The sequence below is a fragment of the Acomys minous genome (genome assembly GCF_964271855.1).
Source record: "Acomys minous genome assembly, chromosome: 6".
Lineage (NCBI taxonomy): Eukaryota > Metazoa > Chordata > Mammalia > Rodentia > Muridae > Acomys > Acomys minous.
In genome coordinates this window covers 52,397,840-52,423,550 of record NC_140487.1, presented here as the reverse complement: position 1 = coordinate 52,423,550, position 25,711 = coordinate 52,397,840, and the positions used below count along the sequence as shown (strand labels likewise).

At 41.3% G+C, this 25,711-nt stretch overlaps 1 protein-coding gene across 6 annotated transcripts in view; it reads right to left on the bottom strand.

Moving 5' to 3' along the window:
- Window positions 1-9,323: 9,323 nt before the first annotated feature.
- PDE1C (phosphodiesterase 1C) overlaps window positions 9,324-25,711 on the bottom strand; it is a gene marked incomplete at its 5' end in the record, with an annotated part of 524,017 nt that continues 507,629 nt past the window's right edge. For 3 of the 6 annotated variants that reach the window (XM_084784999.1, XM_084784994.1, XM_084784997.1), the window contains one exon: window positions 9,324-11,870. In XM_084784999.1, the coding sequence (XP_084641125.1) occupies window positions 11,701-11,870 (170 nt within the window). In that variant the 3' untranslated portion in view covers window positions 9,324-11,700. Of the gene's footprint in view, window positions 11,871-21,221; window positions 21,865-25,711 lie in introns of those variants that run through there. The other 3 variants (XM_084784995.1, XR_014779828.1, XM_084784996.1) reach the window with 3 other exon arrangements.

The following is a 25,711-nucleotide window of genomic DNA, read 5'->3' as shown; positions in this document are numbered from 1 at the left end:
CACACACACTTTAGCAAAAGTGCAAACCTGATATGCAAGCATCTTCTTGAGATTCCAGTATCATCTACTTACTTAGGAGATGGCTTCCAAGCTCAAAATAGAAAGCAGATTGACAGCAACTTCATAAAACAGGAGTTTATTTCTCTGTCACACAACAGTGAGACCCAAGAGATCAGCAGTAAAGACCCAGGTATTGGATGCAGGGATCCAGGCTCTTTCTGTCTCAATGTTCCATTTCATGCAACAAGCCGGACTCCTAATTCCAGGTTTGTCATCCTGTGTGGCCCTTCAGACTTTGGTTAGGGGCAGCTTCACTTCTTGCTAAATAGAGCTGTCACTCCATTTCAGTTGGACGAAAACCAAGTAGGAAGTAGAATGTCTTACCACTTTTCTAGAAAAGGAAAGCATGGGCAAAGGCCTTTAGAAATGATGACTGTGTGGGTGTGGTGCTCCAGGTTCTGGCATCCCACCAACCAGGAGGCCACACAAGAAGGACCAAGAGTTTGAAGCCAGCCTGGACTACAGAGTAAAAACTCTGTCTCAATCCAGAGACAAAATGAAACAACTCCCACCCCAGAAATAGTGTTGGAACTCTGTAGGCTCATTTACCTTAACAATTATACTTTATTATGAACTTATTAAACGAGCCTACCTCCCTTACAACCCGATTAGCCTAATAAGAGGGAAAGGAGATTAAGGAAAACAAGAATGAAACCTTCTGGGTATCAATTCCTAGGAACAATTCTCCTGGCGTAGTCAGCAGGATTTCAGCAGACCATCAGTTCCACTAAAGTTGCTGCTGGAACCTGGAGCAACTGGAACCTGAAGCCTCGGCTGGACTCCAACGCCTTGAAGCTTTCCCTGGAGTGGTTCTCTCTGGGAGCGTCTCGAAGTGCAGGGATGAACAACCAAACCCCAAGTCCCAATAAAAAGCCCCAGCCTCCTTTTTGGGGTGTGTACACACACACACACACACACACACACACACACACACACACATCCTCTCAGTCTGTTCAAGAATGTTTTTCACCAAGCTCCCCAACTCTCGCATCTAAGTGGTAAACATCCTGCTCTCTTTCCCATCCCACACTTGGGATCAAAACAAAAACAGGTTTATCTCCCCTACAGAACTCACATGTCATTCAACCAGGAGTGATAAAAGGAAATTCGTATCAGTGTGTCTGGCTGTTGCCATTTGTTTCCACATACAAAGTGGATAGTTTACCTACATCAAACTTTGTCTATTATATTTCCTATAATGTCTATAGCTTATATTTCCTAAAAATCAAAATTCTTTGTGAGTGAATAGTTCTACACACACACACACACACACACACACACTTTAGTGACACAAACCCCCACACAGCATTTGTACTATTTGCTAAGCTCATCTGGCACCCATTCCTCTGAAAGACACCAGGTGGCAGTAATACCCAAGAAGTGGCTAGTTAGTTTAATCCTGTGTAATTGAATCCTGTCCGTGTAAATAAGCCAGGTTAATTGTGCAAGTGGGTGCCTTTGGCAAGTCCTTGAACCTCACTTCCAAAAATGAGAACAGTATGCATGAATCCCACTAGTGACATCCATTTTGTTTGGCTTTTTGACAGCCCAGAGGCTACTGATGTTAAACAGCTGCCTATGGACCATAGTATCACCTGGATTTCAGGAAACAAGATCACACTCTGACACTCTGGATAACTGCAAAAACTCCACACGTGGCCATTCCTGAGGTAGACACCTATATAAATATTCCACTCATAAGGACTAGGACACCCTGTTTTCTTGGGGGAATTTTTAATGTTAAAAGAAGGCAGAGGAATATGGAACAAAAAAGCATTTAAAAAACATTTTTAGCATAATGAAAGTAACTTAGCCAGAAGAGCAGACTATTAAGGAAAAGACAGTATCATGCCCTTTCTTGGACACTGGTTGTTTTTAGCAGAATGAAAACTCTAGTGCACTGGACCAAATGGCCAAGTGGGAAGACTTCTGTGGCAATCTGAATGAGAATATTCCCCATAGGTTCCGGTGCTCGCATACTTGATCTCCAGTTGGTAGTACTGTTTTGGTAGGTTCAGGAGCTAGAAGCTGCTGGAGCATGCCATACAAGGCGGGTTTTAAGATTTCCCAGCCCAGTTTCTTTATCCATTCTTCTACTGAGGGACACTTAGGCTGTTTCTATGTTCTGGCTATTATGAACATGGTTGAGCAAATTCTCTTGTTGTGTGCTGGAGCATCTTCTGGGTATATTCCAAGGAGTGGAATAGCTGGGTCTTGAGGAAGCCCTATTCCCATTTTCCTGAGATAGCACCAGATAGATTTCCAAAGTGGCTGTACTAGCTTGCATTCCCACCAGCAATTAAGGAGTGTTCCTCTCTCTCTACATCCTCGCCAGCATGTGGTGTCGCTTGAATTTTTTATCTTAGCCATTCTGATGGGTGTAAGATGGAATCTCAGAGTTGTTTTGATTTGCATTTCTCTGATGACTAAGGAGGTCGAGCATTTCTTTAGGTGTTTCTCAGCCATTTGATATTCCTCTGTTGAGAATTCTCTGTTTAGTTCCAAGGCCCATTTCTCAACTGGGTTATTTGGTTTGGTGGTGTTTAATTTCTTGAGTTCTTTATATATTTTGGATATTAGACCTTTGTCAGACGTAGGGTTGGTGAAGATCTTTTCCCAGTCTGTAGGATGTCGCTTTGTTCTCTTGACAGTGTCTCCTGCCTTACAGAAGCTTCTCAGCCTCATGAGGTCCATACACACTATGGAATACTACTCAGCTATTAAAAACAAGGAATTCTTGAAATTTGTGGACAAATGGATTGAGCTAGAAATGATCATAATGAGTGAGTTAACCCAGAAGCAGAAAGACTCAAATGGTATATACTCACTTATATCTGCATATTAGCCCAAGGGGCATGTCCCACGAAAGCCTTCACTTACCAGGAAACTGGGACAGAGGGGAGGACATCCTACTGGGACTCTAGATGAGAGAAGCATGGGAGAATAGCAAAGTAGAAGGATCCAGAGGGTCCTAGAAACCTACAAGTAGAACATTCTGATAGGCAGGTTTGGGCCCAGGGGTCCCACTCAAACTAAGGCACCAGCCAAGGACAATACAGGCGGTAAACTTTAAACCCCTACCCAGATCTAGCCAATGGACAGAACATTCTCCACAGTAGAGTGGAGAGTGGGGTATGACTTTCACATGAACTCTGTTGCCTCATATTTGACCATGTCCCCTGGAGGGGGAGACCTGGTGGCACTCAGAGGAAGGACAGCAGGTTACCAAGAAGAGACTTGATACCCTATGAGCATATACAGGGGGATGAAATCCCCCTCAGGAACAGTCATAGGGGAGGGGAATAAGGGGAAAATGGGAGGGAGGGAAGAATGGGAGAATACAAGGGATGGGATAGCCATTGAGATGTAACAAGAATAAATTAATAAAAATAAAAAACAAAACAAACAAACAAAAAAAGATTTCCCAGTCCAAACGATCATCCTGAGTGAGTTAACCCAGACCCCAGAAAGACACACATGGTATAATTCACCTATAAGTGGATATTAGCCCAGCATGGATGCCCTCTGAGAATCTCCTCTCAGTGGGGGAATGGGACAGATGCTGAGACTACCAGCTGGACTCTGGGTGGAGTGCTGATAATAGTATGGACGAATAGGGGAATGGAAGGACCCAAAGGGTTCAGTAGCCCAACAGGAAGAAGCAGTGGGGACTGTATAAACTGTTGCAACAATCAACGATAGTGTATGCAGTGAACTCTGATCAGATATAGCCAATGGATAACTCATTCTCCATGGTCATGTGGGGAGCAGCGACTACCTCTGACATGAACCCTGGTGCTCCTGACTTGATCACTTCCCCTTGGTAGAGAGGCTTGGTGGACACACAGAGGAAGGGGAAGCAGACTATCCTGATGAGACCTGACAGGCTGTGGTCATATGATGGGAGAGGTGGTCCCCTACTGTCAGAGGTCTTTAGCAGGGGAATAGGGCAGAAGAGGGAGGGAGTGAGGGTGGGAATAGGAACATACAATCAAGGGGATAACATTCCAGATGTAATCTAAATAAATTATAATAAAATAAAATTTTAAAAAATGATTTTCACAGCCCTGTGGCATTCCCAATCTGCTTTCTCTGGTTGGGGTTTGCAGTTCAGGATGTGATTCCTCAGATTCTATCTCAGCCACTGTTTCTCCTTCTTGCTTTCACACTGTCCCATCATGATGAAAGAAATTATACAAGAGGAAAGAATTAAGATCTGTGTAATCCACTGACACCATGCTACACTGTACCTCAGTGGTTCTTAACCTGTGTGTCATGACCTCTTTAGAGGTCACATATCAGATATCCTACATATCATATACTTCAATTATGATTCATAACAGTGGCAAAATTACAGTTATGAAGCATCAATGAAATAATTTTATGGCTGAAGTTCATCGCAACATGAAATTCTGTATCAAAGGGTCATAGCATTAAGAAAGTTGAGAACCACTGTGTACTCCTGGTGCTCAGGAGGCTAAGGTAGAAAGATCTTAAGTCCAGGCAAACCTGACATAAATAGAGATACATTATCTGAAAAACAAATCAGCTAGCTGGCTAAAAAGAAAAGCAAAGATCTGTCACTTAAAGAGAAGCAATGGGTTCACGAAGACTTAAACACAAATAAGAGAAAAACACCATTTTCACGTGAGGAAATAAGAACCCCACAGTCAAGGTCAATTTTCCTTTGCACTTTGGAGAACAACTCAGCTTAGAGCAAGCACAAAAGAGAAGACATTTCAGACAAACATTCATGTATACAGAAACAAGATGGCTCTGGTTCAACCAAGAAATTTCCCTGTGTGAAGGTTGAGCAGAAAAAAATATACAGAAAGTAATAGGCGTTGCCACAAAGAACTCTGCCCTCCAGGGCAGGAACAGTAATATATTCTCCACAGACATATTCGTTCACAGAGATGCATGCTTTCTGAACCTTTTGTATCTGAATTCAAATGTTTCCACTCTTACTTGCTTTATGCTGGGTATAGTAAGGGAGTAGGAGGTCAGTGAGAGTCTATCTGAGGCATCAGCATTACCCAAGCCTCCCTCAGAACCTGTGAACTTGTGGGCAGGTGCTGTATATCAACTGAGGAGGAGCCCATTATTGGATGTGGCGCCAGATGGCAAACTTGTTTCTTCAAATGAAGCTTTCACCATCAGTCATTGGAAAATGAATTTTCTGCTTCTTAGAAGGACTTGATATGGGAAGGAGTGTCAGCTCTTGCAACAGAATGTTTTCAATTCTAAGGAAGGAACCTAGAGATTGTAAAAGAATTCTAGAGAGCTGAGTCATGACCAATGACAAACGTGAAAGCTAAAAAACATATGATACATGATTTTGTGTATAGATAGCAAGGACAATGGCAGTATCCAGACATACAGACACAAGGAAGAAGACAGAGTGGGACTTGCAGATGCATCTAGGAATGAGGCTCCTAGGGCCTCTAAAGTGCTAAGATGAAGAAGTCAAACTAGTCATTGGGAATGCAGATAGAGAACTGCAAAAGCCAGGGAAAGGGCTGGTTTGAGAATCAAGGATAATTAAACTTCTAAGAAAGGATACAATTTGTGAAAAGAAATTTGAAAGAAGTAGGCAGAGTCATGGTAACAACATAAGGAAGGAAGAAGAGAGATGTGTGTATTCTACACAGAAAAATAGGAGCGAGGGCTCTCTGAGTTCACATCATGCGGACAACCTTATGACAAGCTCCAAGACAATGAGGAAAATGTCTATGACGACATTGGATGCTATGGAAGGGTATTTACTCAAAAATTGGGTTGTTTTCTAACTGATTCTATGTGAAAGTTAAATGAAAGGATATTTTGGAAGCAGGTAGGGGATAATGACTCAACAGCAAAGATTGGCTTAAGGAAGAAACATGGAATGTGTGAGATGCCGGAGAAGATGCTATAGAGCCATCTATCCAGGATGGGAAGACAGAATCCACAAAGAGTGTTTCCCCCACATTGACTGTGTTGAGAACACTGAGAAAAGAGTCATTCATGTGGGTTAACTAATGAGAGGAGAATAAAATGCACTTAGTGAATAATGGAGTATAGAAACATAGGCACAATTTATGAATGGTAATATATTAGCACAATCACAAGGCTTTCCCCTCTGGATCCACAAAGCACTGGTTTCTTGGTGCCACAGACACCAGGATCTGTGAGTCCCATAGAAAATGGCACAGCATTTGCATGTAGCTTATACAATCCTTCTATATAATATAAATTATCTGTAGATTACTTAAAATATCTAATGGAAAAATACATTATACTGTATTGTGAGGAGATTAAAATGAAAAACAAGAAATATTTTAAACGGGCACATTTTTTTTCCTGAATGTTTTCACACTATAGCTGCTTGAATCCATGAAAGGAGAACCCACATATACAGAAGGCTAAGTGTCCAGCATAGCTTTAATAAAGAGGACAATCTGAATAAAAGAGTGAGCAAAACTAGCAATCTATTGTATCAGGGAAAAAAAACACGGCCTGAGTTCTGTGCTATAACAACTTGAGTATGGCTGAACTGTAGCAGATTCGAGATACAGGCAGAGGGACAAGATGAAGACTCAGGGGAACAACATGATGCTATGGACCCGTCAGTGGGAAGATCCTCATTTGACCTAGTCTTTCACTTTTCTCTGCAAAATATTTGTATATACATATAGATGTCTTTGTTTCAATAAGGAGAGTCAAACTGGGAACCATATGCATCCCAGGCACATTCTTTACCCACTGAGCCAGGCACCCCGCCCCACTTCAGCCTGCTACAAAAATTTTGGAGTCTCAATTTACTAGTTAATCAGCAATGAGTGGTAAATCTTCCTAGACAGACTTACTGATGGGAATTAAATATATTAGTATATGCTAAAGACCCTGGATCCTGGTGGTAGATAATTAAAAACAGTAAGTAAATTTAAAATCTACTGTGCTAGAGCTCTGCTCTAGAATTCTAATCTCTATCACTTTGATCACATTTGTTTTTTGTGTCTTACTGGTTCGTATCTTTTAACCAGTGTGCCATGAAAGATGCACCTAAAAAGGCAGCAAGTGATTTTTAGATGAGAGAGTTCTGTGCGTCAAGATCAGCTAAGCATCTTATCCAGGTATATAACAAGCAAGCCATAAAGAAGTCACAGAAAATTCCAGCTGAGAATGCGTATGAGTATGCAGGTCAAAGTAGGATGCCATAGTTACCATCCCTTGTTATTCCTCAAAAGCAGCTTTTCATATGTTTTGATTATAATGAAGGTATAATTAGTACTTATCAGTCTTTTATGTCAGTCTTGAAAAGAGTGCTTCTTCCGACCATCTGACTTTATCTCTGGCATAAAAGGGCTGTCTCTTGCTTCAACTGGTTTTGCAGTGGTCCCTGGGGTGTATACCCAACACCATACAAGGAAGCATATAATTATTCTTTTGTGAATTCCCAAACTCTAGTTCTAGGATATACTTCCTTCTAACTTTCAGCAGACTTCCTATAAACCAAGGTATGGGCTCAGAAGATAATAGATCAAGTGAAGGTGGCATCCAATGGGAAACAAGCTGCAGGCTTGGAGAAAAATAAATGACCTGCCATTTGCCTTAGAGGAACAGGGCTGTAGATGGAAACCCTAGACTCAAGTTTAGAAGTCATCAACTACTCAACCATATCTTATCCCATGAAGAGATTGAAAACCACAAAGATAGGAATGCTAAAGTACTCAGAGGCACATACATGACAGGGTTTAGGCAGTTATGGGAGGAAGAAGTGAAGATCACTGTTCTCCTCGTACCTGTGCATGGTGGTCACGGACCTGTCCTTATATATATTGCTATAATAACCAGGTGGAAAAGAAACAATTTAGAACTCCTATAGTTTATGATGGTCAGGGGCTGGAAATAAAAAAGGGAGAGAGGTAATAATTCTGCCGTTTTGTTACAGGGACTAGTCTTACCTAAGAATTGGAACATAGTAAAGAGAAAACTGCCCTTATGAAGATTCTGTGACTTCTTTGTTCTCTCAGAAATGAGACATGAAATTATATCAATTGTTTTCTAGAGTATGTTTGTATGCTTTCAAAGTACTTAGAACCTGTGTCATGTGATGGATGAAAAATGGGTCACTCTACACATTTCATGAGAATTTCAGGCTCAGTGTTGTAGGAGACAAGTGACAGTAGACATCCAAGAAGGTAGAGGAAAATCTGTCCGTAAAGGACTCGCAGTCAGTAAGACATCTTACACAAAGGGAGACTGTCTTTTTTGTTGTCTGAATCATGCTGAGCCTCCAGGACAAGTTCTGTGCAGTAGACATGTGGGGAGCCTTGGAGAAGCAAAGCAATCTGGGAGAAGCAAAGCAATCTGGGAGAAGCAAAGCAATCTGGGAGAAACAAAGCAAATGCTGGGGTTGAATGGAGGGAAGGGCAGAGACTGCAGAAGATGTGATGCAGGAAGGTAGTCAGGGATGTCACAGGAAGTAGGATGTGATGGTAACATACAACTGTAAGAGTTGGAGGCTCAAGAACTCTAAATTGTGGGAGACACATAACAAAGGAGAGTTAGGTGAGGATATTGTGTTTCTACTATATGGAGGAATGCATTAAAGCTTTTAATACAGGGTGATGTGCAAATAACCACATGGGCATCCACTCCCTGTGATGGAAGGTGATGATGATCGCCTACGTCATGTCAGAGAACCACTGCTCTCTAAATAAAGTTCCAACTTCTTTTTTCAGGTTGGCTCTCCTCTCTCCACAAGCAACAATAATACCAAACAATTGCAGGTTATTCTCTCTGGCCAACCCCACACTCTGCTGGTTGAGATATTATTGTTATCATCACTTTATGGTAAATGAAACAGAAGTTGAGAGCGATTGTGTAACTCAGTTACAGAGGAAACCAAAGGCAGATCCAAGATTCAATAATGAGTTTTTCTAACTCTAAAGCCCCAGTTCTTAAACCACTAGCTAGGCACCTTGCCCTGGAATGACAAGGATGTTGGTAACAGGGGTGTTCACCTGCTGAGTATTCCCCAGTGGCAGGATACTGATGCTAGCAAATTAGCTTATTGGGTCTGCACAAAAAGATTATAAACATGCAACCATCTGCACACACAGGTCATAAACTGAAAAGGGTGAGTCGCACTGTTCACCTTAGCAAAAGATGCAATTCTGAATATTGCCAAACTGGGGGTGGGGTGAGGTGGGGGGGGGGACTTTTTTTTTTATTAAATCCCAGAATTCCAAGAAGGAAAGAATGACTCATATGCAAGAAAGTCCATTCAAAGCACATTCTTTATTTACTGTAAGAATATAATCTTCACTTCTGCGTGCAAAACAAGGCAGGCATTTATAAACAATGCGGACTCTCCACATGCGTACAGTTTCTGAGCTAAACGGTTAGCAAAGGGTGAAAGAATCACATCTTAAGAGAAAAGAACACAGAGGGAACAAACACCCTTAACCTCCCAAAACAACTCTGAAAGAACAGCCTGAGAGCTAAGGCTGAAAGGTTTGAGGAATGTCCCTAAACCTTGTCAGTGGCTCTGTGCCTACAGCATTAAAGCCCCTGCACAGCAACAAGCAGGCATTAACTGTGAGTTAATGAAGGTACATTCCAGCCTGCAGATAGTTTTTCTTGCTCAAATACTGGGCAGGGGGACTAAGAATTTTAATTGTCTTCCATAGTAAAAAGTCACAGTGATTTCTCGCTTGTATAACAATTACCTGAATAAACTACATTATATATGAGCTTCCCAACAGCACTGTGCCCCCTGGACTCTGGGGCTTGTTTCTTGGGTAATTATGGTTTATGGAAATGAACTGAACCCTCTGCAATCACGTCAGGAATCTGTGGCTACCGCAAAAGGCTCTTTGCTTTTGTAAATATGAAGTGTTCTGGACACATGCTTCTCTGTACCTATTATTACTCACTAGGTGTGGCACTAGCATCCCAAAACCCAGTGTCCATCACAAAAGAAGAGTAGGTTAAACAAACCAACAAACCACTGTTTTAATTAAAGCTTTAAAGCGTCTCACCACAAATGTGAGGATCTGAACCAAGTCTCAGACTTCCCTCGCTCCAAACCTGAATCTTCGGAGGGTCACTCCGAAGGGTTCAAAAGCTATATCTAGGCACGGGGCCTCCCTTGAATTTTTATGATTTTAGTCTCAAAGTAAAAAGTCTTGGGAAAGTTACAGAAAAATTAACAGTGGCACGCTAGCAAGAGGTGGCTTAGAAAGACTTCTGTCTCACCAATAGCAAGGAGAGCAAGTGGAGACTCCCAAAAGCTTTTGGGTGGGCAGGCTGTGGACCAGAGGAGCAAAAATTTAATTTAAAGGTATCTCTAGGATTGGGGAGACAAAGTTGAAAATGAGGAGTTAAGATTAAATTCATCATTTTATAGCCTTCTTCCTCCATTCCATCATATTCCCTCATGGTAGAACTGGAGCCTGGAATCTTGAAGCCACAGACACTTCACCGATCATTGGCTACTCTGATAGAAGGAGAGGCTTAAAATTGATTGAGCCAAATGTAGATTTTAGAAAACTCGCAAATCCTCCAAAGTGCATTGAAGCTGCTAGGAATGAGAGGTGGATCAGAAATCAGTCTCTCTCTCTCTCTCTCTCTCTCTCTCTCTCTCTCTCTCTCTCTCTCTCTCTGATCTATTTTGTTAAGCCTAGTTCTGTAACAATCCATCAGCCATATTTCCTCTAAGATTGCTATACTCAGAGGCACAATGTTTGTTTTGTATGTGTTTGCTCTGAAAGACACACATTTGCTGCTTGAATTTTGAGTAAGTATTAAATCAGTGTGTTTAAAATTAGGCAACACTAACAGATATGTTAATGTGGAACAGGGAAATTTCACAGGGTTGCAACCCTAGACAAAGAACTATAAGCAATTAAGAAATGCTGAGAATGGGAGAGAAAATAGGTTTTGCCCCAGGGAAAAGCACACCAATTGATTACACAATTCCAAATAGTCTGCCATGAAAACATATACATACAAGTAATATAGGGATGAGCAGATTGTATTTTTATAGTTAGGAATATATAATATATTACATATAAAATCAACAACAAAAATCAAAGAGGCCATGATTTTGAGAGAGAACAAGGGTGTTTGTGTACACGGGGGGTTTCGAAGGAGGCAAAATAAATGGGAACATGATGTAACTATATTTTAATTTTACAAAATAACATCATTGTAATTGAAATGGTTATTTTTAGAAGCACCTTCCTTTCTTACTCCTGATAGTTACTGAAGCAGTGTTCTTACAGGGGGAAGACATCTCTTGTGTATGAAAAGTGGGAAAAATTTTATTTCTCAGGACAAGATATATCATTTTAAATTTGAGTGTAACTTAAGACTGTTAAAAGCTTATATAGTAAAATCAAATAAATCTACCATTTACTAGCTTCTTTCTGGAGTCTGGATTGACCTCAAATCCAGTGACTGGCGCATCTATAAGAGAATAACCAAGGGGGGATCTCAAGCTGCCTTCACTTTGCCTTTCAGGGTAGACCAAAATAGTGGCAGGTGCATGACTTCCAAGTCACTTCCTGGTGTATCTAGTAACTCCTGAGAAGCAGGCAGGAAGGAGGGCAGGAAAGCAGACCTTCCTTTGCTCCCTCTGTTCTTATACCTACCCTATTTTTTGTTCCAGTGATGAGAGATGTTCTGGATCTTTTTCATTTTGATCCGCTGATCCAGCATCTTGTACCTTGCAGGATGATCATCAGTTTTCTTTGGAACTGAAGGTGCATAGGAGCTAGATGCATAAGCAGGGCGTTTAAAGTGACGCAAAGGAGGCTTGATGACTGAAGACCATGGAAAGAAAGACAGACAACCATTAGCTTCAAAGATCCTCGACTTGACAGAAACATTGTAGCTGCCTTCCATGTTGACTTGTATATCTCCTCCAAGGCAGTAAACAAACAGGCTTGGGATTTCTAAGCCGAATGAATAAACCCAATATTAACTTAGTCATTTACTTAAAATTCAACAAAGACAAGAAACTGCTAGAGATGGGCAGTGGTGGCCCAGTATGTAAAGTTCTCTTGGGAATGAATGGGTACAAAAATGCTGGGATCACAAGCGGAAGCAAAGAGACCATGGTGAGTAGTGATACATCTATGGCTCACGATATTTAGCATTGTATGCAAGCTTTGGAGCCTGGAAAAGTGGCATTTACTCCCAAAGTATGAATTAAATTCATATCACTGAAAACATATGTGCAAACTACTTATAAAGGTCTAATATCTAAAATGTACAAAGAACTCTTAAAATTTAACAGGAGGAAACAATCCAATTCAAAGATGGATAAAGGGGCTCTTTTCTACAGAAAATGCGTATATCAGATAAGCACAGAACAAAATGTGAACACTGAAGAACTGCAAATAAAACAAGTGTTCTACCACATTCTCTATACAGCTGAAGTCCAAACTCTCCAAATGCTACTTCCTGCTGATGGGAGTGAAACATGCTACAGCTCCTTTGAAAGACAGATGAGCCATTTCAGGAAGCTGGACACAGTCTTTACCACAAATGCAATAATTATACTCTTATGTGTACTCAACTACTTGAAAACCCTAGAGGCACAGATCCCTCAATTGTAAAAGGCCCAGGTGACTTCTAGTGGGATAACAGGTAAATAAATGATAATATGCACATAGAATGGTATTTTAAGGATAAAAATAAACGAGTAATCAAACTATATGCAGATGTGAACTCACCTTAAATATACATTGGTAAGTGAAAGAAGTCAGTCTGCAAAGGCAGCCACGCCTTATAAGTTTAGTTATAGGATAAGCTTGAAGGGAAAGGCCCACAAAACTATAGAGACAATGAAATGATCATTGGCGGTGACTGAATTAAAGTGAAGGAAGACGAAGGAAGGTGAGCAGCAGGAATTCCAGGGCAGCGAAACCATTTTACGCAATACAAGTAGATTCTGACACTATTTGTCAATGCGCACTTAATGGGAGGGATCCCTAATTTTATGCAATTTTAAAACAGCTATAGAAGTTATGGGGAATCCCAGAATGTAGTGCAAAAACACTGCTAACAGCCCTGTTAATATAAGTAGCAGTGAGCCTACAGGTGATAGGAAGTTGGGGGGCCACCTAAGTAACTGCACACACAAGCAGGCTCTAAAAGACCAGAAAGGCCCAAGGAGCTACATCCAAGCTCTGTATTCTGGTTGATAAAGTCGCAGATTAAGAATTCAAGCACTACTCTACATGTCTCTGAAATTGAAAACTTATATAAAAGCTAAGCAGACGATGAAAACTATCTGCAAAGATGTTCGCAGCTAAGCAAAAGGAGGAGGCTGTGATGACGCACCGGTAATTGATTAGATTTGGTGACATGGCTATAAATTCACTGCCTTGATAGCAATATTGATAGCTACATATAAAGATGTTTATAGATAGGAGCACTTACACATGGCTTAGTACACACGCATACATTTCTTTATCAGTTCTGGAAAAACTGCAGGCTTTGAAGCTGCAGCAGCAGAGAACCTACCTTACATGTAGAGTGTTATTTCAAATACCAGTCTCTAATAAGGGAAACAGGCACTTCCAATAGCAATAGCTTACTCTAGACCTTAGCACAGTGTCCACAAGGCAGACTTAGAGACCATTATAAAAACAGAAAATTCAAAAGTACAGGGGAGAGAGAGAGAGAGAGATTGAGAACAACAAGAAGAAAATGACAAATGACTCTAAATGAAAGTCATTCTGAGAAACGAGTCAAAATAAGGAGTCAAATAGCACCCAACAAATAAAATACAGATATGTAATAATGTGCTGCACAGAAATTTGTGAAAAATCAGATAAATCTACTAGGTAATCGCCAAATTATTTACACAGATCCACTGCCCTCGAGGAGGAGGAGGAGGTGTTAGTGGGGGCTAACATGGTGGCGTCTGCATTGTCTAAGAAGAGATAAAAGAACAGTCACAGTGAAGAAATATGACCAATATGGCTCATCTGGAAACCAACATGACACACATCCTGTTAACAGAGCACATCCTTGATCTTATGCCATAGAAGTTTATATTTTATGATGAAAATAGGACTTATGTAATCCCATTGTTATAGTGAGAAAACAGCAGATAACCACAACTGGTAGACAGCTACAAGATATCTGACTAATAAAGCAAAGAAGCTTGAGAGACTTCAGAGTCAAGACGAGCCTAAGGAGGTATGATGACATCATATAATCTGTTACCCTAGAACAGAAAAAAAAAAGGGGGGCAGACAGTGACAAGCAGAGAGACATGAATGGACTTGGATGAAGATGAAGTACATCACTTAACCTGCAGTTCTGTGAGGAGAAAAAAGGAAAGGATTGATTACCTCTTTCCTCCCCTCTGTTCTAGCCTCCCATGACTCCTTCTTGGTTCTCCTGAAATTTTTTAGTTAATGAACACAGGCAGATATATTATGTTGTCAGTAAGAACAAAATAAACATGATAATTAGGTGAAAAGTGGGGAGGAGCAGTGCTGGTGCCAGCTCTCACTGCTGGCCACTCCACTCTTTCCTAAAGAGCAAAGGGAAATGGTACCTAAGTAAGAGAGCTGAAAGGGCTTAAAGCTGAGGGACACTCTGTTAAACATCTAAGGCAGTTCTTTGAAACACCTCCTCAGCATATATTTTCCAACAGTGGGTACATGCCTGCCTTTTGTGAGGAAGCAGAAGGGTGATGTGCAGGGATGAGCAGGTTGCTCCGCGACCAAAGCTCTGTAAGTATTAGGATCAAGTACAGATTTCTGGTACCCACAGGGAAGCCTGGCATGGTAACACTCATGTCTATAACCCCAGCGCTGTCAGGCCAGAGGCAAGGCAATTCCAGGATCTCCATGGCTATTCAGTCTAGAAGAAATGGCATACTCTGGGTTCACTGAGAGACCCTGCTTCAAAAAGTAATGTGAAGAAGTCGAGGAAGACATCTCAACATCAGTCTCTGGCCTCCACAAGTGTCTGTGTGGCAGGTACTCCGCTCACCTCCACATACATCCTGTATACTCACACACAGTGAGACACAAATGTATCATGAAATACAATATATCAAATTATCATGTTTTCAGGCCAGCAAGATTGCTAAGGTACCAAGCCTGATGACCTGAATTTAATCCCAGGAACCCACATAGTAGGAGAAAGAAACTTCTATAAGTTATCCTCTGACCTCCATACCTGTGCCATGGCATGTACACACCACACCACACACACACACACACACACACACACACACACACACACACACACACGCACACATGCACACACACACACACAAAACACTAAATAAAGAGAAATACATTTAAATAAATGTTTGCATTTTATTTAATAAACACTACTGTGACACATTAGAAAGATGGAAGTGTTTATTAGTAAAAATAGTGTGTGATAATATAATGAAAAATACTCTGAATATGAGCTAATGTTTTAAGATCTATTTATTTTTTATGTATATGAGTGCTCTATCTGCATGTACATGTGCATTCTAGAAGAGGACATCAGATCCCAGTATAAATGGGTGTGAGCTCCCATGTGGTTGCTGGGAATTGAACTCAGGACCTCTGGAAGAGCAGACAGTGCTCTTAACCACTGAACCACCTCTCCAACCCCTTAAACTAATTAAAAATATATTATATGTTTGTCATGTGTATGCCTTCTTGCCTGCATGTATGTCTGTGTAACACATATGTGCCTGGTGCTCTTGGAGGCCAAAAAAAGGTCATCAGATTTTCTAATGTACACATTCAGGCAGTTGTGAGTTGCCATGTGGGTCCTCCGGCTTGAACCTGGGTCCTCTGGAAAAGCATCCACTGCTCATAATCTCTGAGCTAATTCTCCAGCCCATAATTTAATCTTATTACTCCAGAGCTCAGGACAGTGATTATGTCTATGTAGCATGCACATTTGTTTTAATTGACTAATGTCATGTTCTAATGTTTCTATGTAATTAGCTTTTAGTGATGTAATTTTATGAAAGAAACATAACTAAGCATTTCTTCTGTGGAATCAGCTATCATCTCTACAAGAATGCACCTGAGAGAAAATTCAATAACCTAATGTCCCCTGGGATTCTCCCACTTGATGCCCAGAAAGTCTTGTTCAGCATACTTTTTGAAGGCTGAGATTTGTATTGCCCATGGTATGCTGCTATTGTACCTGAAAAGAACAGAAGTCCTTGTCCTGGTGGGCAGTCATTCTGGGTCTGCCCGGAAACACATGAGCCACGTACAAGAAGAATCCTGTGTAAGCCCCACTGCTCCTGGGCTTCTTAATACCTAGGCCAAAACTGCCTTGGCATTATCTTCACACAGTGAAGGCTGTCAGTCATTGGCTCTCTCCTAATTTGAACGGTCATTTTTAAGCTCTCAGAGCACTTAATCCCATGGTTTGGGGTAAACCACTACCATTCCCATTCCCAACATCCAGAACAGGCATAAAAGCACTCCCATGATCCTGGAGGACGGAGAAGGGAGGGCTGAGAGACTCGGAGCGAAAGCTCAGGCTTGGACTCGGTGATTTATGTCTTCTGAGTCACAGCCTCTCTTCACATTTGTCCTATTTTCACAACTCAGCAGGCACTCAGCCCAAGCATTATTGAATTTCCCACTTCTCAGCATGGAGGAACAGTTACCATTCGCTGGAATTCTCGTTGTCAGAACTAAAACTCTGCTTGCAACTAGACTGGCTGCAAATAGCTTGAACCTACTGATAGAGATCAGCTCCCCACCGGGCTATGAAACATACATGCACGGCTACTGTCCCCTCCACTCAATATAGGGAGCGGGGAGTGGGCTCAGTGCTGGTGGTATACACTTCTTGATTTTCTCCTAGGCAGGGATGAAGATTTGATGACAAGACAAGAGAGCAGGGCGGGCACAGGGGCACCATCATGAATCTGGTGTGGACCTATCATCTGGGGTGCTAGGTGTCTCCTGAGGGAGTTTTTTTTTTTTTTATTCATCATTGACATGTTCCTGGAGTCTGGGGTCTGACCCTCCTCCTTTCATTAACTGCCCATTCCCTACAGCTGAACCCAATAGTACAGCCTCCTTCTCTGGATAGAGAAGAAACAAATAGGGGACAGAACCCCATTCCCCATGTGCATCATCAGTGTGGCTAACCATGTGCATCATCAGTGTGCTTAACGCTTCTTCCACCAGTAAACAGAGTCAGAGGTCAGAGGGTTCTTTCTTCTTTTAAGGCAAATGACTTGCAGGAAAACACTGATCAGTTGATGATTTTGATCAAGGTTTACCCTCCTGCACACAGTGTCAACGTGGGGATCACTTTTGAACACATAAGACAAGGTCAAGACAAAAACTACATATCATTACCCGCCATCCCTTATTTTATAATTATACATAATCTTTTAATAAAACAGTGTTCTTTCAGGAGCTTCAACTCTCATTTAGCCCTCATTATTTTCATAAACACAATTCCTTCCTCACAAATAATACCTATGGCTTTCTTCTCTTCTGCTACCATCATATTTTATTTTTGCTCCCTCTGTCACTCCCTCCCTCCCTTCCTCTCTCTCTTGTCCTCTCATAAACTAGTGCACATATTATTTTCTCCAGAAAACTGATTTAGATTTGTTCACACATCAAGCTGATACAACTGTTGGATTCAGATATGATTAGAACTGGCACATAATGCCTACTAACAGTACTAGGTGCCATGCTGAGAATTTAATGTGAATTAGCTTAATCCGTGACTCAATTCACACCTGCCAATAAGAAAGCACCAGTACCACTGCTTCACCTGGTGGAGAGACTGAGGCCTAATGGATTTTCTTCACTGCTATGACGAAAGAAGTCTGGAGCCTTGATTCTCATCCAAACCGCTTTCAGATCCTCCTTCATACATGGAAGATTGTCTTAGCCCCAAATTCAGTTTTAATAATGACCATAAACGGCGTAAAGGTCAAGTTCAGACTACTTGATTTAAGTATCACTGTTTGAACCTACATAATACCTGTGGCATACGCTGAGTTCTGCACGACCCCATGCATGGCTATAATAATGCCTCCTGAAAACAAAAGTCATCCGTGTATAGAGATCAAAGAGTAGCTTTGCAAAGATCCTTGGAAGGCCCCTAAAGTAATACTGTTTTCTTCTGGTGGCCTCACTTGCACAGGCTAGAATGGGGGCAGATGTTCCAAAGTTTAGGCCAGTAGAAACAAGTAACCAATCCAGGCAAGCTTGAGACCTTAACTAAAACTGTCCTTATTGGTTTTCAGCCCTGTCTGCCAATGAAGGCTACATGAAGAGCTTCTAAAACTCCTGGTGTTCAAGTTTAGGTCAAGAGCAGAAGTGTGGGGCAAAACTGAGCCTCCACTGTCTTTGCACCACCGCCGTCCTGGAGTTTGAGCCCTACTATCTTAATCTCTCCAGGGTTCTTCCTGATTTTCATCGCCACGATTCCATTTGCAGCTCTACCATCTGTATGAGATGGCCAGATTCAGCTTTGGCTCTGTCGTCATGTGACATGACTGCTGGGTTTCACTTTCTCATCTCAGCCATGGAGATAAATTGGCACTCACTTCAGAAGTCAGTAATGAGAATGAGGAGAACCACACGTCCTAAAGCAGCCAGCACTGGTGCACAAGGAGTGCTCCTTCCCTGTCGGTTTCTCTGCCTTCCCGGAGATGAAGAGCTGGAATTGCCAGGAATATTCAGTAGCAGTATCCTTTTCCAAGTTGGGAATTCACATACATCCCAAGACGTGAAAGCATTTGCTGATAGGAGTCCTGGTCTTTTGTAGACAGGATTTTGCAGCATTAACCCAACCAGAAAATTACTCTTAATCCACATACTTTACATGAAGTGTTGTCCAATGTGACACTATTTTTTAAACTCTTCAAGGCATATTTCATATGAAACACTAAAAGGACTAACTCCATTATTTATATTTTAAAAGATTCTGACTTTCCAAAGAACTACCTCAAAAAAAAAAAAATGAGAAGCCACATGGTCTATTGGTTTGTTTTTTCTTCTCAGAGAAACCAAAAAGCTCTGTGAGGTTAAGATGGAAAGCTTAACTGTGAGAAGATACGAGGGATTCTCATGGTGAGCCAAGGGCAATAACGAGAGATGGGATGAATTCATTTTGAAAGAAAAAGGGCCATCTACATACAGTCATGAATCATACAGTGAAGCTTTATTTAATAATGGACCACATGTAGACGGAATACATCATGAAGCCCAGGTGTATAGTAGCCAGCTGTACCACTGAAGTTTATGTAAGTACACTATACGATGTTCACACAATGAGATCACTTTATGACATATTCCTGGGAATGAATCCTTATTGTGATGTGATGTATGTCAATACGTAGGGTAAGAGAGGTCATTGGGGTGCCAAAGACTGGCTCTGCTTCATGTATGCAGACCTGTTCTTGTCCCTGTTCACCAGCACTTACATGATACAGGTTTTGTGCTAAGACTGATGGCAGGAAAATCCCCACAGAATTCTCCTCTTGGAAGCAGTGGGTGGCATTATGGGAAAAGCACAGGTTTGGAGGCACACAGAGCTGGAATAATTACTACTCTCTCTGAGACATTAAGGGTTTCCTCCACTCAGGGTTTTGCTTCCTTCTATCCCTTCTATGATGTAGGGAAAAGAGTAACTTCTTTGCATGGCTGTTGTAAAAACTTTAAGGGAGTATATATGGGAGAACACATAGGTGGTTCTTTGCAGTGAGTGTGCAGAAGGAACTTGGTGACAATTATTACATGATAAATGAGCATGAAAAGCCAAGATGCTTCATCACAAAGTCTTCTCTCTTGATTTTCTCATAATAATATTGAGAATCATCAAATTCCCTATACATGATTTGCAACTGAGTGATCTCACCACACAGTGAGGAGATTCTGTAATGTATGTTTTGTGTGTGTGTGTGTGTGTGTGTGTGTGTGTGTGTGTGTGTGTGTGTGTTTGCCAGAGAACACACCAAGTGGCTTCTCAAGGAAATCACTTTGCGCAAACTAAATGCTCTTCTAAGCAAAGCAAAATTCCTAGCCCACGTTTAGAACTCAGTGAGTAAAAGGATGGAAGTTTGCTCTGTGATTCTGAGCTGGACCTACTGAGGAACACAGAATGTGCTACAGACCCTGATGGGACGAATGGCTCAGACAACCAATGAAGAGATGGAGCTTTGTCCCTGATTTCTAATCTAGAAGTAATGAATAGAATGTGGGAAGATCATGAAAATGGGAGAACCCATTCTGATTCCTGGACTCTGCGTTCCTTATACTGAGGCATAGGAATGCTTGCATCACTCTCTGTGGATGTTTTCATTGTTTGTTTGTTTGTTGTAGGGATTTGTTTATTCCATACCCACATCAGTCTTACACATCAATATCTAGGGCCAGAGATAATGTGTGCACACATTTGTATTTCCTGGTGTAACATAGTATTGATAACAGCTGGTGCTGAGAAATGTTTAAATGAGTGAACAAATTACTGTTCATCACACTCAATACTTTTCATAAATGTTGTCTTTAAAAAAAATAAATGACTCCCTTCAAATCTACACTAGCTGGCGATGGTGTCAGTGTTGACAGAACCAGCATTTCTCCCTTCTGCAATGTCATCATACCTAGAGTTACTGCCTATGTTAGCTTAAGATGGATGCCAGTGAATCCATCCCTTACCAGCTTCAAGGTTAGGGCTGCAGCAAACCTTTGTTTTACACAAATTCTGCAACCACAGCTTCTGTCTGTAGGTCTCATAACATGGAAAGGCACTGAGGCAAAGTTCCTTCCATCATTGCCAAACTGGTGAAGGGGAAGAAGCAACTACACAGGCTGGAAAGTCAACTCTTTCAGTATCCAAGCAATGGAGACCTTCAAACACCCTGTGCTATGTTTTTTTTTTTAAGGTAAAAAAAAAAACCTTCCCCAAAAAGCCGATCATTTTTTATTTCATTTTTTTGTACTCATTTTGTTTGTCCTGGCACACACAAAGTCCACTTTCCACACTGTGATAAATGGAGTTGTTTGCAGTCTTTCACTCAAGTTTTCTCATCAGTATGTAGATTTTGCCTACTTGATTGTTTATACTGGAAATGTAAGGCTAATCAGTTAACTGTAGGCCCCCTTATCTATTCTAAACCATTTCAGAGGCTGGTGAATGGAAATACTTCAGAGTTATACATCTCTGAGTGCCACTGAAAGGCATAAAATGTAAGCCGTGGTTCAGATTAAGTGAGTAACAACTGCCAACTCATGGGGAACTCAAGGTGACAGTCATCTGCATAGCCAACAGCCTTGGTGATTCATTTGATCGAAGCCTTCACTCCAGAGCTATGGGCCTAACGCTACAAGAGGGAACATGATCTAAACCTCCAGGCAGAAGACAAGTGTGTGCAATGGTGGCTCCAAGAGCAGAATAGTTACCCTCAGCCATCGCTGGCCACAAATCCCCCAGTAATGGAAACGGGCTTGCTACTTGCCCATAATGGCTTTGGGCAAGCTATTCAGTCATTCATGCTAGAGTTTCCTGATCTGTGAAAGAAGATGCTACTACCAGTATCCTCAGAGAATTATCAGGATTTAATATATGTTATTAAATTAGTCCTGTCCCTGATGTCTGTAAGTTTGAAATACATATAAAAGAACCTGTTTTTAAAAACCTGCATTAGGGAGATCAACTCAATAACTTACAATACATGTAGATTTTGTTTGGGGTGGGGAAAGAAATATAAGCTTTCCATAATCTCTTCAGACCTTGGAGATTGTCAGGTCTCTTCCAAGGACGCTTCTGCATGGATGTTTTATCCGTAGTCTCCTGCAACAGGACACAAAACAATGTTATTTGGAGCTGGATAGCCTTCAGTGAAGAAACTCTTTCTACAGCAGGCAGCAGGGTTAAGAAGCAGAGCCACATCTACTGCAAGACTACTATGCATGCTGCAGTGTGTGCAAGGAGCTGTCAACTATATCTGCATCAGCAACGGCTAGGTCCCGTACCTGTTTTCTAAGATCGCTGCAGGAAGCGCCCTGGGCAAGCTGCTCAGAGCTCACTGCATTGGATGAGTAACAATTAAGGCTGGTAGTGGTGGTAAAACTCTGAGCCATTCTTCAGGCAAGAGATAACAGTTCCCCAGTCCTCCATCATGGATGTCCCTCACCCCCAAACTCCATGAAGTTCAAAACTCCCATTGTGCAACAAGTAAAATAGGCTCTAGGAGAAAAAAATATCTGCATGTGCCAGTCTGGTTTAGATGTGAAAAGGTTCCAGATGATGACCCCAAGCAGTTCTCTTGTGTTGAAGCTGACGGGTGAACTTCAGAACTGTTCAGTATTTGAATGAAAAGATCATTTCAGGCTTCTGACAAGTCACTTCCAGAACTCCTAAAAGACTCTCAGCTCCTCATAACCCAACCACGTCCATAGGATAAAGAGAGAAAATGCCAACGTTCTCAAAGTTCATGCTAAGCTAGCAGCATGAGTGAAAGCAAACATAGTTGCTTTGCAAACAGCTATAGCTTTATGTAAAATTATTTTTAAGTGTATGAAAATGTATAAATACTAACAAAACAAGTACTTATACTCTCCATATAGCTTAATGAAATCAATGTTTTAAATATGTTTAAAGAGATTAAATAGAACCAGGCATGGAGGAACATGCCTTTAATCCCAGCGCTCAGGTAGTCAGAGGCAGGCAGATCTCTGTGAGTTCAAGGCCAGCCTGGTCTACAAAAGGAGTCTAGGATAGCCAAGGCTACGCAGAGAAACCCTGTCTCAAAAAAACCAAAGAGAGGCAGACAGACAGACAGACAGACAGACAGACAGACAGACAGGCAGGCAGGCAGACACACACACACACACACACACACAGAGAGAGAGAGGGGGGGGGAGGGAGGAAGAGGGAGATTAAATAGGAGCTAGGGCCATGCTCAGTGGGTAAGTCGCTGGCTGCACAAGCCTGAGGACCTGAGTTCAGTCACTAGCATCAGTGTAAAGCGCCAGATGTGGTGATACATTCCTGTAACCTTAGTGTTAGGGAGGACTCCAGAGGGATGTCTAGGCCATCCTAGCTTAGTGAGTAAGGTCCAGGCTCCGTGAGAAACCCTATCTCAACAAATAAGATGGAAAGAGATAGGGGGAGACATCCAACATCAACCTTTGGCCTCCACCCTCCCCACACGCCTGTCATCCGTGCAAGAGATTAAATTCAGGTAGGACTTAGTATTTCATCTCCATTACTTCCTTTTATCTCTCCAAAGCCATCACCTAGAATTTGCTTATTCCTGTGCATGTGTGTATAATATCACATTTATAGTAATAAAATAGTTAATATTTCTGCATGCTTTAAAATAAGACAAATTCTCCTGGGTGTTATATAACTTTTAGTGAGTTGCTTTTCTTGATCAATGCCATGTGACACATTGCCTATAAAAAGTCTTGTAACAATAAGAATAGAAAATGACTACAACAGGAAGATGATCATATACCATGTGGCATACATGTGCAGTAGAGTTCTATACAGAAGGTCTCCAAATAACCAGCTTTGCATTTGGATGGGACGTCCTTTGCCATATATGCATATAATGTGACTGTAGCACTAACATGTGCTCATATACAACTGTTAATGCAGAATGGAGCCAGATTTGTTTTCTCATCCAATTAGATTGTCTCTGCATTTGAAAAGCCAGCTTGAACAGAAGGTGATTAATCGATGATGGGATGGCTACCTGTCTACACGTGCAGGTTGTTCTGACACTCTGAGATGTGCTGCTGCTGTCGTTCTCCATTCTTGGCTGTTTCTTTTCTGTCTACTGCTTCTTACTTGCTTAGATTTTCATTTGTGTGCCTGTTCTAGTTTAGGCTGTTGTGCCACAGTGACTTTGCAGGGTGCTTATCACGACCAGAAATTTATTTCTCATGATTATATGCCTTCTCATGATTATATGAATTGTAAGGTATGAGTTCCAGCACCATTGGGTCCAGGCAAAGGCCCTCTGCCTTAAGTTTGGACTACGAGTTTGTATTGCACTTTCATTTGACGGTTTCAAAGTTCCTATCCCAACCATGTGGGTCCCACCCTTGTGACCTAACACTTTGAACTATCATATTGTAGATTAGGCTCCAACACATAAGAGTGGGGCAGAAGGCAAAAGTTCAGTTCATAAAAATATTGTAGGTTATATTTCAATTACTTTACTTATGATCTTTTATGTTAGAAAGTCACAAACTTACTTAATTCTTCCCAAAGAAAATGAAGTACTTAGCACTCCCAATTTCATGCTGCAACGGCTTCTTGCAGTTTCTTTTTCCTGTCTTACCACAGGATTTCTATGGTTACTCACACTTATCAACATGTGTAGAGACTTGTGGAGTTCTGGTCATTCTTTGCTCCCCTTCCTTCCTTTCTTCTTTCTGATATGTGCCCCTGAACACTCAGCGATGATGGAAGAGCAGCACATTCTGTACTTGTTCACACTGAATGAAGAGTAAAGATTCTTTTCCTCTCCTTCACTCGTTATTAATAATGGAGTTATTCTTGCTATCTCATTGCTTGTTTCCCTTGCATGTGGAAAACATATCTCCCTCGCCTCCTGACAGCTACTGTAGCCAGTGACAATTTGCTGCCAGATAGTTGTCAGGTGGGACTTGTAGCTTCCATGAACATAACCGCCTGCTGGTAGCATTTAAGGTTTTCTCATCCTTGTCATCGTTTTGGAAACTCTCCTACAAAGCCTTTAAGTACGCATTTGTCTGCTGTTGCTGTTGTTTTAGGTCTGTTTGAATTCAGGTCTGTTGAATGTTGCTTTCCCATCCGCCTGTCTGTCCTGACGCATGCACAGGCCTTCTTTTATCTTCCACGCATTTATTTTTTATCAAATGGTAAAGTATTTACCATAGAATGTACCCTTTGGATATGCACCTCTTGTGCTTTTTCAGACAGTCACAGAGTTAGTTATGTAATCATTACCATCATCTATTTTTGGTTATTGTTTTGTTTTTGTTGTTGTTGTTGTTGTTTTTGGTGTTTTGTTTTTGTTGTTTGTTTGGTTTTTTTTTTTTTTGAGATAGGGTTTCTATTTGTAGCCTTGGCTGTCCTGTACTCACTTTGTAGATCACACTGGTCTCCACTTCACAGAGATCTGCCTACCTCTGTCTCCAAGAATGTTGGCATTTTACAGATGTGCACCACCATGCTCAGCCCATCATCTAATACTTGAGAGTTTAATCACCTCAAAAAACAAAATATCCTATTGGGACTTTAGTGAGAGAAGCATGGGAGAACAAAAACAAAAACAAAAAACAAACATGCCCTTTAAAATTTACCCTGTGTTCCTTCCTCCTCAGTACCATCACTACTCAACTCAAGTCTCTCTAAATATTTCATACAAACAGAATCACTGTCACATAGCTTTCTGTATCTGCCTTCTTTTACTGAGGGAAATGTTCTCATGGATCTTCAGAATGCATCAGTACTTCATTCATTTGGAATGGATGTGGCATTTTGATGATGTATTCTTTAGTTTTTGGAAATGTGTTTTCCACATTTAGACTATTATGGGAAATGTTACTATGAACACGTGGTAACAAATGTTTCTCTTGCTTATGAATCTAGGATTCTTGAGCCATTGGATGACATATAAGGTTTAACTTTGGCTTTGTTTTGT